This window comes from Salminus brasiliensis, chromosome 6 (assembly GCF_030463535.1).
Source record: "Salminus brasiliensis chromosome 6, fSalBra1.hap2, whole genome shotgun sequence".
Classification (NCBI taxonomy): Eukaryota; Metazoa; Chordata; class Actinopteri; order Characiformes; family Bryconidae; genus Salminus; species Salminus brasiliensis.
In genome coordinates, this window is record NC_132883.1 from 33,636,656 (window position 1) to 33,652,659 (window position 16,004).

Consider the following 16,004-nt stretch of genomic DNA (forward strand, 5'->3'; position numbering starts at 1 on the left):
TATTATAGTTTGAGATTACTCATTCTTGATTTCCATCCGTTATAAATTTTCTCATAATGTAAAGTCAAATTTTAGCAATTTTCAAAATTCATACACAACAGAAGGGTTTTTCCTTTTCTTTCTATTTTTTTTTTTTTACAAAAAAAAACAAATATTTTTTTGATCAAACTAGTCCTTCAAAACAACACCTCCCCGCCAAAAGTAAACATGGAGAAAGGATAAAATGGGTAAATAAGTTTCACAAAATGTACGGAGAGCAATGTGAGTTTGGAGGTGGCGACCTCTAGTGGCTGATAAAGGACGTCCTAAACAAACGATTATTATTTATTTTATTTTAACAAATGTATTTTTTAATTTCTATATTTATTTAGGTGTGTTCAAATATAACTTATATGTAACTCGGTTTAAAAGGTCTCCATGTTAGTCAATGCATCTGATGTGTAAACCTGATGTGATATCATTGGAACAAAATTTAAGGCTACACTGCATCATGGAAAATGGGCTGAGTTTTGTTTAAGTGTATATATATATATATATATATATATATATATATATATATATATATATATATATACACACACACACACACACACACACACACACACATAATTACCAGTGTATTTGTCCGTCTTGCTATATTATACAGGGCCACCAGATGGAGCACTTCACCCTAGAAATATGGAAGAAAAACTTCTTAATGAAAGAATAAGCAGCGAGTGTTTCCTTTAGGCAACGTACTGATCACGCCCTTTTCATTAAAACCTAAGCTTGTGGATGTTTGAAAATGAGTGTTGCATCAAATGATAGAAGAGTAAAAAAAATCAGTACATTTGAGGGTCTTAATATCATCTAAAATGTCTGTCTAAATGATCTCACACTTGCCTCACTTGCCTCAACCACATCGACCTGCTTGCTCGGCTTGCTCATGTGGTCTCTACAGTATGACATACTGTAAAATGGCAGTAGCAGTATTATGATCTTATTAAGAACTGATCCTCATATTTAAATATTGATAATAAGCAACAAGCAGAATATCCATCATCTGTATTTTTATAAATATGTGGATGAAAAAAAAAATCCTTCTGCTATATATGTATCCCTCTTATATAGGCTACCCACACCCCACAACCATTAGACTTGTGTTCTGGATTTGGTGGAACTCCGGAAGTTAACACTGTTGCAGTGACAGACTTTGACCTCAAAATAAACTGATCAGAAAATCCATGTTTAAATGCAAATTTGTTTGCATAATGAAAAGTTTACAGCTTTGGTTGTGTTTGTATTAGTGATATGCCATATCAGTCCTATTTTAAAGTTTAAAGGCGTATTTGTATGCTAAGTAAGATGAGATTCAGCATTTATTCTGTATAATTATATTTCAGTTCAAAACTGAATTTTAGGCAGTAAGATTCAAATTTAAAGCAACAACATTCAACTTTCAACATTCAGACTTAAATTGCAAATTTACAACAGCATTTACATTTAAACAGCATGATTCTTAGGATTCAAGGGCTCATTAAATATGATATACAGGTAGACAAATAGATAGATAGATAGATAGATAGATAGATAGATAGATAGATAGATAGACATGTTGATTGATTGATTGATTAACTGATTGATTGGTAGGTATGTAGGTTGGTTGTTATGTAGGTAGGTAGGTTGGTGAATGTTGGTTGGTAGGTAGATAGGTAGGTAGATTAGTTGGTAGGTAGGTAGGTTGGTGAATGTTGGTTGGTAGGTAGATAGATTGGTAGGTAGGTTGGTAAATGTTGGTTGGTAGGTAGGTAGGTAGATTGGTTGGTAGGTAGATAGGTTGGTGAATGTTGGTTGGTAGGTAGATAGGTAGGTAGGTTGGTGAATGTTGGTTGGTAGGTAGATAGGTAGGTAGGTTGGTGAATGTTGGTTGGTAGGTAGATAGATTGGTAGGTAGGTTGGTAAATGTTGGTTGGTAGGTAGATAGGTAGGTAGGTTGGTGAATGTTGGTTGGTAGGTAGATAGATTGGTAGGTAGGTTGGTAAATGTTGGTTGGTAGGTAGATAGACTGGTTGGTAGGTAGGTTGGTAAATGTTGGTTGGTAGGTAGGTTGGTGAATGGTTGGTTGGTAGGTGGATAGGTAGGTATGTTGGTATGCAGGTTGGTGAATGGTTGGTTGGTAGGTAGATAGGTAGGTTGTTGGTATGTAGTTATGTTGGTATGTTGGTGAATGATTGGTTGGTAGGTAGATAGGTATGTAGGTTGGTTTGTTGGTGGTAGGTAGATATGTAGATAGGTGGGTAGGTAGTTTGGTTGGTAGGCAAGTAGATATATAGATAGGTAGGTTGGGTCTATGGTTGTTTTTTTAGTTAAAGAGGTAGGTATGTATGTTCATTTATCATTGTTTGGTAGGAAGGTAGGTAGGTAGGTAGGTAGGTTGGTAGGTAGGTAGGTAGGTAGGGAGGGAGGATGGTAGGTATGTTGGTTGGTTGGTTGATTGGTAGATATAATCTCCTTTATGTCGGTGTTGGTGAAATCCTGACTACAGTGGATTTATAAAGGGCAAGACCGCTCACTCATTCCACTTTTCAGCAGGATCTTACTTCCTCATCCTTTACTTTAACTTGTCAGACTGACTCAAGTGCTGAGTAACGCCAGCCCTTCATCAATCAATCCCACCCTTCTTGTCCAATGGCCACTTCTGTTTTCTTGGAGCATGGGCTGGAGTGGCTTGTTGGCAGATGCCTAATTTTAATCTCCTTGAGTATGCGCAATGCTGCCTGCTCCAGCCACACCTGTCAGAGTGAGTGATTGTGCTGGGCCAGAGGCGGACTGGTGCGGTTCTCCACGGATACTCCAGTGTGGGGCTGTACTGAGATCAAACCTCACGCATGCCTGCCTCTCCTAGAGACCCCTGTTCACCTTGAATTTGAAGCTGCGAAGGTGGATGTTTTATTCAGTAAAATATTAAAGCCTCCTGAACCCCTCGTTCTGTTTGGAGAGCATGGAGGTACTAGAAGGGTGTTTCCTCATCTCTGGCTTTAGCCTTAGGGCATGCGTGCTCTTGTTTGTGTGCGTGTGTGTAATAAAATAGAGAGAGAGGCACAGAGAGAGAGAGAGAGAGAGAGAGAGAGAGAGAGAGAGAGAGATAAGGTTTGCAGACTGACTACTGATATACGTCTACTAAGAGAGGCTGCTTTCAATATAGAAAAAGCCCTGAATGTTTTAAAGGAAAAAGAGTCATAGCAAACCGAAAGAAGGTTTTTTTTCTCTCGGTTTGTTATCACTCTTCTTCCTGATGGAAATCCACACTACCATTCAAAAGTAATGCATATATGATGTTAATATACATAATTGTATTATTCTTATTATATACCATTATATATAAGAACTAAGAAGTGATTGGTTTCTGCAATATTTAACTCTGGTGAAGCAGACAGGGCAATGCTTATGAGTGTGTAGTGTCATATGTGTGTAAAACCTTGTAATATCACCGTGCCAGTCCACATGCTTCTTTCACACCCGTTCACTTACACACACTCAATTCAGCAATTTAGCAGAATTTAGCCAGTCCACCTAGCATGTGTGTTTCCGGGAGAAATCATAGTATCTGGAGGACACCCATGCAGAGACACGGGGAGAACACAACAACTCCTTACAGACAGCGACCATCAAACACACACCACCAGACCCCCGGAGCCTGATAGCAATAAGAATAATAGACAACATATTAGGACATAACATACAACAACAACAACAACAAAAGACTACATTAAAATAAGAAAAAATAAAAACCGGTAGTCCCTCTGCAGGCAGGAACATGCCCCTCCCCCTCCAACCTCTCTCTCAGGGAAGTGTTTTTTCTCTCACATTTGACCGCTCAGCACGTACAGAATCCACTTCGCTCGTGCCTCCCGCTTCTCTCACGTGCTTGACGTAAAGCGCGCGTTCCCCATCTCTACCCCCCCCCCCCCCCCCCACCCACCCATTCCCTTTCATCGCGCCCCGCCTTCTCCCGGTACGCGCGCGCTCGCACTCGCTCCGTGCGCGCGCCCAACGCTCTTAGGGCGATGATGGCGGAAGACGAGCATCGCTGAGTCCGCTGGCGATTTTTTTTATTATTATTTCACACACATACACACACACACATATTAATCTCACAAATATCAACAGGACACTCGACCTCCTCGGTCGGCCAACGGAAAGGAGGCGATGGGTAACGAAGCTAGTCTGGAGGGCGGGGACGTGGTGGGGATGGCGGGAGCGCCGGGCTCCGTTTCAGCACCACTGGGCTCCGGACAGCTCCTCAAGCCCGTCAATGGCGCAGCGGCTGGAGCGCCTATGAGCAGGTAAGATAGAACTGCCTACCTTCTTCCACAGCCTTAGCCATCGAGGTAGCACCTCTAGATGGAGAAAACAACATATGCTTGTTTTCCCATCACTAATGATTTTGAGGTAAATCCATGCTTGAAAGTGGTTCCGTGGTTCACTTTGCCTGGGGTTCCTCCAGCATCTACAGATGCTGCAGTAATAGACGTGTGCTGGTTCTTGGACGTTTCACTGGGTGACTGAAGCACGCTTGCACCATACTCTCTACCTATACAGTTTCCAACACGGCTGCCATTCACGTACTCCTTGCACGCTGCGGGGCGTCACGTAACATCATCTCGTCCATTATTATCATCATCATCACCATCATCATTATATTGCCTTTGTCAAGGATGTAACGACTGAGCTAGGAATCACGCTGGAAGGTCGTTTAGCTCAAGGATAGATTTAAGGGATGATGCTGGTGCTCGTATGTGTGCGCGCGCGCGTGTGAGAGAGTGTGTGCGTAGCGTACGTGTGAATGGGAGACGGTAAGCCGTGCTTCCATGCGTGGAATCAACACTATTCGATTGGAAGGGGCTCGATTTCTTTTGTCCATGGTGTAACTCTACAGGACATCGGTGTGCCCAGCATTATTTTCGGTTTCACCGTTGCTGCGCAGTCATGTGAATGCTTTCGACGGCAGCTGGGTTTTATCACAGCCCAACGTAATTCAGCTCTTTCCCCCCATCATGACAGAGGCTCATACAGTCACAGCCGTAAAGCCGTAACTGTTAAGAACGGGGGAATATCTCGAATCAAGCAACGGTTTCATTCCACCGACAGGCTTTTCTTGATGCATCCGCCATGGCCGTGATTCGGGGAGTTCATACACGTGTTATATAAGGGGCTTTGAAGAGCCGCGAGAAAACAAACATCTCTCGGGACGGTTGCATTTCCAAACTTGCTGAATAATAAGGGTAATAATAATAATAATAACCTCTGTCTGGGAACTTTGTTCTGTCGCGCAAACGCACCCAGGCGGAAGTGCTGCTGTATGAAGCATTAATAACGCCGTCATAGGAGTCCATGTGAACGGATGGCATCACGTGCAGCTGGGTTTGCTCGCGCTCCTCACCCTCGTCACGTTCCTCCCCCTCCCTGCTGCTGTATGGGTGAGAGAGAGAGAGAGAGAGAGAGAGAGAGCGTTTAGGAAGGAGATGCGCTTTTTAACGCGCTGGTTCTGATCTTTAAACGGAGAACTGGGTCGAAGCCACTTCTCTCTCTCTCTCTCTCTCTCTCTCTCTCACACACACACACACACACAAAGGTGTTTGAAGGGTTGAGGTCACCCAACCTTCCCTTTATGTACCTTGCATTGTGCACTGTGGCACAGTCAGGCCGGACCAGAAAATGACATTTTCAAATGTCCTTTTCAAACCCAAACTGTTTGCAGTTGGAAGTTGGAAGGATATAATTGTTTAAAATGTCTTGGCATACAGAAAGCATTAGGATTTCCCTTCACTGGAACTAAGGGGCCTATAGGACAACCCCTGAAAACAATGTCATAGCATTATCCCTCCCTCACCAAACATTACAGTTGTCTCAGTGCAGTCAGGCAATGCATCTGACACGCTTCTCCATCTGGCAGTCTAATGGATGGGTCTGCGTTTGGCAATTTCGCATTGTGCTTTACACCACTCCATCCAACGCTTAGCATTGTGCTTGGGGATGTAAGGCTTGCATGCTATTGAGTCAGCAAAGCATTGGCGACTTTTATTCACTGTGCACCTCAACACTCGGTAACCCGGCCATGTAACCTTATGTAGTCTGGCTTACTGTGGTCTCTACTTTTCAATAATATCACAACTGATGTGTGTGTGTCTGTGTGTGTGTGCATATATATATATATATATATATATATATATATATATATGTGTGTGTGTGTGTGTGTGTGTTTATATATAGATATAGATATGTATGTGTATACGTCCGTGTGTGTGTGTTTAAAATGCACACAACCACACACTCCTTCATCTATACACATGCCATATATACACAAACACACACACACTGGCTCACATACCACATATATAGACCACCATTCCCACGTATGAACAACAACTTCACACATATACATGAACAAATATGCATACACATACACATACACTTTAAACACCTATGCACATTACAGTTGCAACTGAAACTATTCATGTTAAATAAATAAGTCAAAGGGCTGTCCCAAAACTTCTGAGAAAAGATTGTTGCCCTGCAGCAATAAGGAAAAGGATGCAAAAAGAGAGAAAAGGCACTGAATGTTCCTAGAAATACAGTTGGAAACATAGTTTGCAATTTCAAACACTAGCTAAGATACCTGGAGGTGGCAGAGAGAGGAAGCCATCATCAGCTGCCACCAGATTCCTGAGGAAGCAAGTGGTAAAAAAATCCTTGAGTGACTGCAAAAGACCTACAGAAAGATTTGGTGGCAGTGGGCACTGAGGTTTCAGTAAGGCATATACAGAATTCTGAAGGTCTCCATACCCGTACACCACAACATGCACCTCTACTGACCGAAAAGCACAAGAAAAGACAGCACTAATCTGTCCAAAACCATAAAAATAATCCACAGAAGTCTTGGGATTCTGTTCTGTAGTGCGATGAAACCGCATGGATCATATAGATAGATGGTAAGGGTTCAAATGGCATGTGGATCAGCTGTAAGTCTGAAGGCAGAAGAATGAAGCATACACTGAAAAGAGCACCCTGCTTACAGTGAAGCCTGACGGTGGCTCTGTAATGCTCTGGGGCTGCTTTGCTTCCTCTAGCACTGGAAACTATCAGGGTGTGGAGGGCATGATGGATTCAAGTATCAGGAAATCTTAACATTATGCCTTCTGTGAGGAGGCAGAAGCTTGGAGATCATTAGTCAAGTCAAGTCAAGTGGGTTTTATTGTCATTTCAACTACATACAGAGTACACAGTGAAACGAAACAACGTTCCTCCAGGACCATGGTGCAACATAGACAGTGCATACAAAACACAAATGCAACACAAACAAGTGCGGACAGACAACACAACACAGTACAGACAGAGAATAATAAATAATTGCTGGTAGTGTGCAAATTATACAGTGTGTAATAAATATTGAGTCCAGTGAGGTAGTAAAGTTATTACTGCAAATGCTTGTGCAAAATTTTTTTTTATCTGGGGTAAATGGTTGGAGAGAGAGAGAGAGAGAGTGTGCATGTAACAGAAAAGACATCAGTTCAGAAGTTGAGTTGAGTTGAGAAGTCTGATGGCTTGGGGGAAGAAGCTATTGCAGAGTCTGGTCGCGTTGGACCGGATGCTGCGGTACCTTCTTCCTGATGGCAGGAGGGAGAACAGTCTGTGTGAAGGGTGGGTGGAGTCATCCACAATGCTGGTTGCTTTGCGGATGCAGCGGGCAGTGTAAATGTCCATGACGGAGGGGAGAGAGACTCCGATGATCCTCTCAGCTGTCCTCACAAAGCATTGGAGGGTCTTGCGGTCAGAGGCTGGGCAGGTCCCAAACCAAGCAGTGATGCAGCTGCTTAGGATGCTCTCTATGGTCCCTCTATAGAAGAGGGTGAGGATGGGTGGAGGGAGACGGGCCTTTCTTAGCTTCTGGAGGAAGTAGAGACGCTGCTGGGCATCAGTCCTTCCAACAGGACAAGATCCCAAATATACTTTAAAGTCCACAAAGACTTGGCTTCAGAAGATGTCCTGGAAGATTCTGGAGTAAGTGGCATTTTGTGTTGAATCTGGTGTCTCCATATTCTCAGAACAGCTGAAACTTATTTGCAGTGGGGGTTGAATAATTTTGATTGCAACTGTATATACACCACTGCCACCAACCCCTGTATACACAACAAATACTGCATGTGCACACTGACTAAATATGCACACCACCTCACAAACACTCAACACATGAACAAATCTCTAAGCCTGGTTTACTAAGTTGATATAGGTGAGAGAGAGTCAGAAGGAGATACAGAGCTTGAATAAGTATTCCCCGCTAGATCTACCGATTGAGAGAAAGCGGGTCCGTTCATTCAGGTCTCCTCACTTTTACATGCACACACAACCAGCCATGTGACATGGTGCTATAATGCTGGTAATGACTCCTGACTGCCCTTGGTAATCAGGCAGCGATTGTGTCGAGAGGAGGAACGCGCCTGTTAATCATGCTAGAGGTGTGTCCTTGTGTGTGTGTGTGTGTGTGTGTGTGTGTGTGTGTGTGAGAGAGAGAGAGAGAGAGAGAGAGAGAGAGAGTAAGAAAGAGTGAGTGAGGTAAGCAGGATGGCATGAGCCCAGATGTAAGATTAGTGAAGAATTGTTTGGCTCCTCCTGATTACGACTGAAGTAAGCCATGCTTTGTTATTTTTTAATTCAGTCAAGATGCGGTTGATTGATTCAGCTATCGCACTTGCATCTAGAGTCTTTGTAGGTTTTGATGATTATATACTTCCCCCTCATAGCCTTGAGCGATATCAAACCGAGAGAGATGTTATTGTGTGAGGAACAAAGATTTATTCCTTTCTCACTGAATAGCAGTCCGTGGATTTTTTAATGGCTTTTTCAGGAACTGCTGAAACAGCTCTGTGGCCTGCTACTGACCAGACATGCTCTGTGTGTTTACAAACAGTGGACAAGAGAAGTGCATTTCTTGGGGTGTGATCTTGTAACATTTGTGTTGTGGGACCAAAAACTGACCCTCTAAAACACCCTCTAATAGAGTTCTTTGATGCCAGAATAAAATAATTTTTGCTTCCACAAACAACAGTACACTACAACAGACAGTTCTGTAAGGGGCCCATTTTCTATGTTAGGCAATGTATTAATGGAGGGATAAAATGCGGTGTGCTCGAGGTCTTCTCAATATGCTAGTATAGTTGTTACATGTGTGTTAAAATGACGTAAGTCGAAGCACATTTTTACAACATTTGTAACCTTTTTTCTTCCTCTCAACTTAAACAGACTGATGTATGTATTTGAGCTCTGTTCTGACTGTCTCTTGTGCATACACAATGGGTGCAGCTTGAAGTAGCAGAATTCTCTAACTCGAACCCAGTAACTAAGGTTGTCTGAATTCGTTGGATCCCATTTACACCTGGTCATTTCATGTAACCGGTATCCAGATTGTATCCTGATAAGATTTTAGCCACATGCATGCACTCAGTGGTCAAATTGTTCACACTTGCATTTTGGTAATTTATTAGCTTGGCCATATCCAGATACAATCCTGATCCTCAAAATGCATGAAGTGACCTGATGTAAACAGGGACATAGTGAAGGAATCTTTGTAAAGATAAAGGAGGAGTGATTGTTGTTTTTTGTTTTTTTGCACCAAAGAACTTATGAAGTGCATAAGTGCACACCACTACAGAACTTGATAAATGTGCCTGGTGGAAATGGACAATGTCTTTGCTTTATTACTGTGAAAAGAGAAAGGCCACAGAAGGGATGCTTGTTTATGGTGGTTTGACTGATAGCCCAGAGAACTCTACAGGATTTAGTATGCTGAGAGGGGATTTGTAACAGACTCTTGTGTTTAAGCTAAACTAAATTGGTTCCAATTGCAGTATATGACTTTTGAAGTGCTTTAAAATCTTAAACAGTAAAATAAGTAAGATAGATATTCAGTATATTGAGTCAAGTAGTCATGACTATGACTGTTTAAAAAGGTAATTGAATTACATCTATTAATATACATGTTAGCTTAGTTTAATTATAGTGGAGCCTTTATTGCACACAATATCGTCAGCAGATATTAATGGACCACAAACAAACAGCCATAAATGTGTGCATGTGATAGATGTATGTTTTTAATTATCAGCTACTTCTGACCTTTAATCATGCTGGTACAGAACATCAGCATCTGTTTTACTACCAATGTTTTTCCAAGAAAGTAGTGTAATCGTTCATCTTGAAGTCTGGCACGAACATTCCACTATTGAACGCGGAGAAGACTGCTAGCGCTCCAAGTCCATAATTACTCTAATTGGATCAATTATCACTCCTGATTTATATCCACCATTGTGTTTCCAGGGATGGCTGTGTCTCCCCCCTTTACAGAGCTACCAATTCAGTGGGGAAACTAGAGTTTCAGGACCACGAACAGCATCATGGGTATACACCCTCAGATATCCACTGTTACAGACTAGAAAGTCAAAAAAGCAATGTTTTCTGACTTTTTGTGTATCACCATTTTAATCATGTAACATATTTCACACTTCAGTCACCTTTTATTGTTTCATTGATGATGTCATTTTCAAATTGTGTCCTGAATGTGTGCACACACTATGCTTAGAAACTATTCCAGTGTATCCAACAATAAAGGCAGCATTATGTTTCTTTCGGAAAGCTCTGATTCCACATGCTGATTAATTTTACTGTATTCTTCTATTAATGGCAGTTATAAAATTAATGTACAGTTAAAGTTGCCAAATTTTACCCACATCAAAAACACTAATACAAACAAACAAAAAGTTTTATCCTGCATTACAGGTTAAAATGCAAGTTTATTTTCCCTTTAAATGTATTTTTAAAATAATGTTATATTGCTTGGTTGCAATGACAGCATGGCATGCATTTCTATACATTTTTTCCAAACATAATCATTTCTAGTTTTACCTGTTAGATACCTGCTAGTCCTCCACTATTGCATGGTGCCACAAAATGATAAATTGAAGGATAGCACAAGCTTCATGTGAAGCTAGCCACTCTATCCTTTCTAACTATTACTGATACGATGTCATTGAACAGCTGATCTCCTCCATGCTTGGAGGAGAGAACTCAATAACCCAATGTTGACTAGCAATCTACTAATAGTGATGAGGGAGAGGAAGGGCCATTATGCCCACCCAGAGAAAGCCAGGCCAATTGTGCTCTTAAACACCCGGCCAAGGAAAGATGGTGCACTGTCGATGATCAAACTTGCTATCTCATGATGATAGGACAAATGCTTAGACATCCACACCACTCTGGAGATGGTTCTGTTGCTTCTGACATAATTTACTGTAAACACAACATGACTGACATTTCATCTTAGCTGCTGCTGTTGTTGCTTCTAGCAGGAGTTTAAAATCCCCTCTTCCAACCTGGCTCCCTTGGCATTTTCTTTTTAAATAAAAAAGCTACCAACATGTTTCTGTTGGTCACACTGCCGGTGTATTCACCAGATGGTCAAAGATGATCAGGACAGCCCACACATTGTCAGGTAAACATACAGCTTGTAGTTGTTTGTTTGAATGTTTTATTATACAGTGGTGATTAAAAGTGTGTTGACCCTTTAGACATTTCTATATTTCTGCATTAATTTGACACTAACTTTGGCCACTGACAGATGTGTAATATTGAATAACTGTCCTGAATAAATTAATGACCAAGTCTAATATTTCTTTTAAACTTGTGTGAAAAACTGATGAATATTTGAGTAAAATGTATGCAAAAAAAAAGTAACAACTTTCAAGCACCACTGTAAGTAAAATTAGAACAGGGGCATAAAAGAAAACTTTATTTGGGGTATTTGTCAACATAAGAGAGTTTTGAAATTTGTTGCCATCACTTTTTTCCCCTTCATTCAGATATTAAAATGAGCATTTCAGTGTTTTACTTACTTACTTTATCTGTGTATTTAATAGGGACACACCAATCCACATCATTATTACATGTTTCAGCTCAATGTCGATGTTAGAATGAATAATACTTCACAGCATCAAGTGACTTTATTATAAACATACACAAGAAGCATAAAACATAAATTTCTGTACTTACATATACATTTTTGTAAGTATACAGAACAATTTCGAAACAATATATAATGGACACGTTTGGTTATCCAATAGCTTTATACTTTTATTTTTATTATTTTTGATTAATTTTATTTGTATTAATGTGTATCATTTTTATCATCATCTATGTATTTATTTATTTTAAAAACATGAATGATTAATGATTGTCAAATCATTTGGTCCTAAGTCTGAAAGAAACACATTCCAATCAAGTGGTGCACGGAAAAAAAATGCAAACTGGCCAAAAACACTTTTCCTTAGTGTTATTATGCAGGCTTTCAGGTGTAATTTATTTTCTGATCATTTACTCAATGGATACAGACTGTAATACTTTAATGCTGAACAGTTGCATTGATAGACTAGTTATAAGTACTCACTTTTTTAGTTTTACAGAATTTTTACAGAGCCTAATTTTATTTTTTCTTTCATCTAAATTGAAGCTAGGACCAAACAACAGACTAAATCCTAGTGCATCTGTACATACTCTTTAGAACTCTTTAGATTCATTTTTAATGCCAGGTAAATAAAATACATGCAATGCGCAATATAACAAAAAATGGAAGAGATGTTTAAAGCACAGATGATTTGTATGTGTGTTGAACGTTCCCTTTTATCATAGGGACAAAAGTGATGGCACACCTGCTCATTCATTGTTTCTTCTGAAATCAAGGGTATTACAAAAGAGTGTATCCTACTTTTGTTGGAGCAAATGTCTCTACTCTTTAGAGAAGCCTTTCTACTAGATTTTTTATTATTGCTGTGAGGACTTGATAGCATTCAGCGGCAAGAGTGTGAGGTCAGGATGTTGGATGACCCCATCACATCCCAATCACCCCAACTCATCCCAAATGTATTGGATGGAGCACCATCATTTCAGAGGACAGAGTTCCACTGCTCCACAGCTCAGTGCTCCTTCTAGCCCACACCTGGCATTAGGCATGGTGCCAATAGGTACATGTTTATCTGCCAGGGAGTCTTATACAATTGTCAGTACTTTTCTACTGGACTAGACACGCTATGTGTGATTTGTTTTGTGTCAGCAATGAGTGCAACTTAAAGTAGGCTTAATGCATTATTTAGAAGGAGTCTACAAACGTGGACATATGTGTCTAATTTACAGAGTGGTCACAAGAAAAATCTTATGCCTTCTGTTAAAGCAAGTACTCCCATTATAATCAGTGAAACTGTCTACACAAGTCACAAGTAGCAGAGCATGAATGCGTTGTGACATGGTATTTCCATGGTATTCAACAAATGACAGAGTAAACTATCTTCTTTCAAAACATAATTAAACCAGCCAAAACAGATGATAAACTAATCCATGAGATGAACCAATATACATGGGACATTGCTGGAGTGTTGGGACGGTAGTAATACCAACTTTTTTATTTGGTAGCTAACCTTAACCTGATCTTAATCTTACAAATGTATTTCTGGACTTGGTGGAAAATGTTATTGGTTAATTCCATGCAGTGAAAGAAGGGACCTTTTTACCCACCTAGGGAAAGCAAGGACAGTAATATTCTCTTGGACTCAAGAACTTTTTTTTAAGTTAAGAATAAGTACATTGTACAGTACAGTATAAAAGAATATCATAACCCTTACCTTTAATTAATATTTAAAGGACCAGTTATATGACTAAATTGAAAAATAACTACCTACCTACATGTCAAGAACTAAATAATAAGCTGCTTTATTATTTTTTAGTTATTTCTTTATTATGTTCTCTACTGGCACAACTTGCCGCATCAAGATTACTCTGGGGGTTGCCGCGGAGACCAAAAGCAAGATCATACCCATCCTCTGGAACAAGGGAATAAAAAACAAGTGAAACGTTCAATCTGGCAGGAAAGAAACAGGTCCTGTGGTAAAAAAGCTATTTATATCTGCTGTCCCATTTAGTCCCATTGCCAGTCTCTGCATTGCAAATTAATCCTTTTTACCACAAGTAGCATGAAATAAGCCAACTTGTCTCCATTCTGTGAGTGTTTGGGAGCTGTCTCAGGGGGGGGATACTTCAGACAGGCTTAGGGCATTTCTATTGGTGAGAGAAGGGGGCTTTGTAGATTTCTTAGGCAAATGTAGCTCACGGTGCATATCTAAGTCTAAGCACAACCCTGAACTTCAACCAAAGGCCAAGTCCCACCAGGGCCATTACTTGCAGTACAAACAATTGCTCAGGGTCCCTGAGCCACAGGAGGCCATCGAGCATGTAGGTGATGTATACACACACAATCATATTTACTATAAACTTTGTAAATGTGTTGCTTTAAATAATTCACTGCACACAAGTAATTATTATTTTATTGTGTTCCATGATTAAAATGAATTAAGTCATAATTTCAATCTTGCATGTAAATAATATAATCAGGGTGAGTGGGAGCCCCTCAGTAGGAGTTGGATTATTGCTCCCAAATTTCTCCCAAAAAATCGAGCTTGCTCCAGGGAACAGAGGGAGTGATGAGCATTCAGCTAAAGATGGATCGTGGGCGAAAGCTTGTAATGCCGTCTGATTACTGACAGTATGTTCTCAGCACTAAACATACTGAACTCATTGTTTGCAGTGCAGTGTTTAATGTGAGATAGGCACAGTCTGACAAAAGCACTGCATATCTACCACCAAACAGAACGATCCCCCTGGTTACTTTGAATTCAAAGTGTACTGTGTGTCTTAGTATGCTGAGGCTTCACGCTGCATAATGGCAGAGGATTTTATTAGGCATGTCGGTTGTATAACAGCACAGAAACGAATATGCAGAAAAGTATGCAGCAAGGAATCATTCTTATGAAAGTATAAAGATTGCATGAATTATATGGTCATTTTAAGCATACCTGACCTGAATGTTTAGTTCTAATATCAATATCCTAAGATCAATATTCATGCCTCTCACCAAAGCAGCCAAGCAAGAGAACAAAGAAAACCAAGCAACTAAAACAAAACTGCTCTGACACAAAAGAAGGATTAAACCTAAACAAGAAACCGAACAAAGGAATAAACACATGACAAACACAAACCACAAGCTGAAGATCTCACCAGACAATGGCAGTAATCAGGGACCTGTCTCAAGAACCAGGATTTCTTTCTGAGCTAGCAAACATCAACTTTAGCTTAATTCACTCTTAAAAATAAAGGTGCTACAAATAAAAAACACTTTCTCTTGAGCCAAAGGGTTCTTTATCAGTTTAAAGGTTACATCTTTTTCAAATGGTTCTTCATGGAACCAAAAGTGCTCAAAGAACCTTTTGTAGCACTTTTATTTTTTAAAGAGTGTTACCCTGGTTTTTAATTCTCAGGATAGTGGATCACATAAAAAACATTTTGGCCAGTCTGGAACAATATTCTGATGGAGGTGGAGTACAGCTCCCTTTTTTGTGGCATTAATAACATGACAACTTATCAGAAGAAATTAATCAAGAAAATTAAACAATTTTGTTTAAGCAAGCCGTAACAGTGCTGATAGTGTAGTCTTTACAGTTCTTTGAGAAGGACTACTTCATTGAGCATGAACTTCATGAAAATAATAAAAGTATGAAAATAATATGAATGACATACTGTGGCTTTCACAGTCACTAGATCTCAATCAAACTGAATACCTATCAGAGTACTCCTCCAGTACATTTCCTGAGACATCCCACTGAAACTGTTCTGGGGGCTGGCAGTTGCCCAACACCTTACTAAGACACTTTTTTTTCTTTAATTTACACAGGCTAAAGTCAAGAATGTAAACACAAAACACTATTATGGTAAAATGCCAAAACCAGGGCTTCTGAGTAGTGTGGCAGTTTAAGTGTTGGTCCTATCACTGGAAGATCACAAGTTTTATCTTTGGTAAGATTAAGAGCGCACTCAGCATGATGCTTGCTAATGCAGGGTGTCTGTTAGTGTGGTGGCTTTTCTCCCCTCCCAGT

General features: G+C 40.2%; 1 protein-coding gene across 6 annotated transcripts in view; it reads left to right on the forward strand.

Moving 5' to 3' along the window:
• Nucleotides 1-4,030: 4,030 nt before the first annotated feature.
• Nucleotides 4,031-16,004, forward strand: part of bsna (bassoon presynaptic cytomatrix protein a) — a 135,266-nt gene continuing 123,292 nt past the window's right edge. For all 6 annotated transcript variants that reach the window (XM_072682111.1, XM_072682113.1, XM_072682112.1 and 3 more), the window contains exon 1: nucleotides 4,031-4,325. In XM_072682111.1, coding sequence (XP_072538212.1) covers nucleotides 4,189-4,325 — 137 coding nt within the window. In that variant the 5' untranslated portion in view covers nucleotides 4,031-4,188. The remainder of the gene's footprint in view (nucleotides 4,326-16,004) is intronic.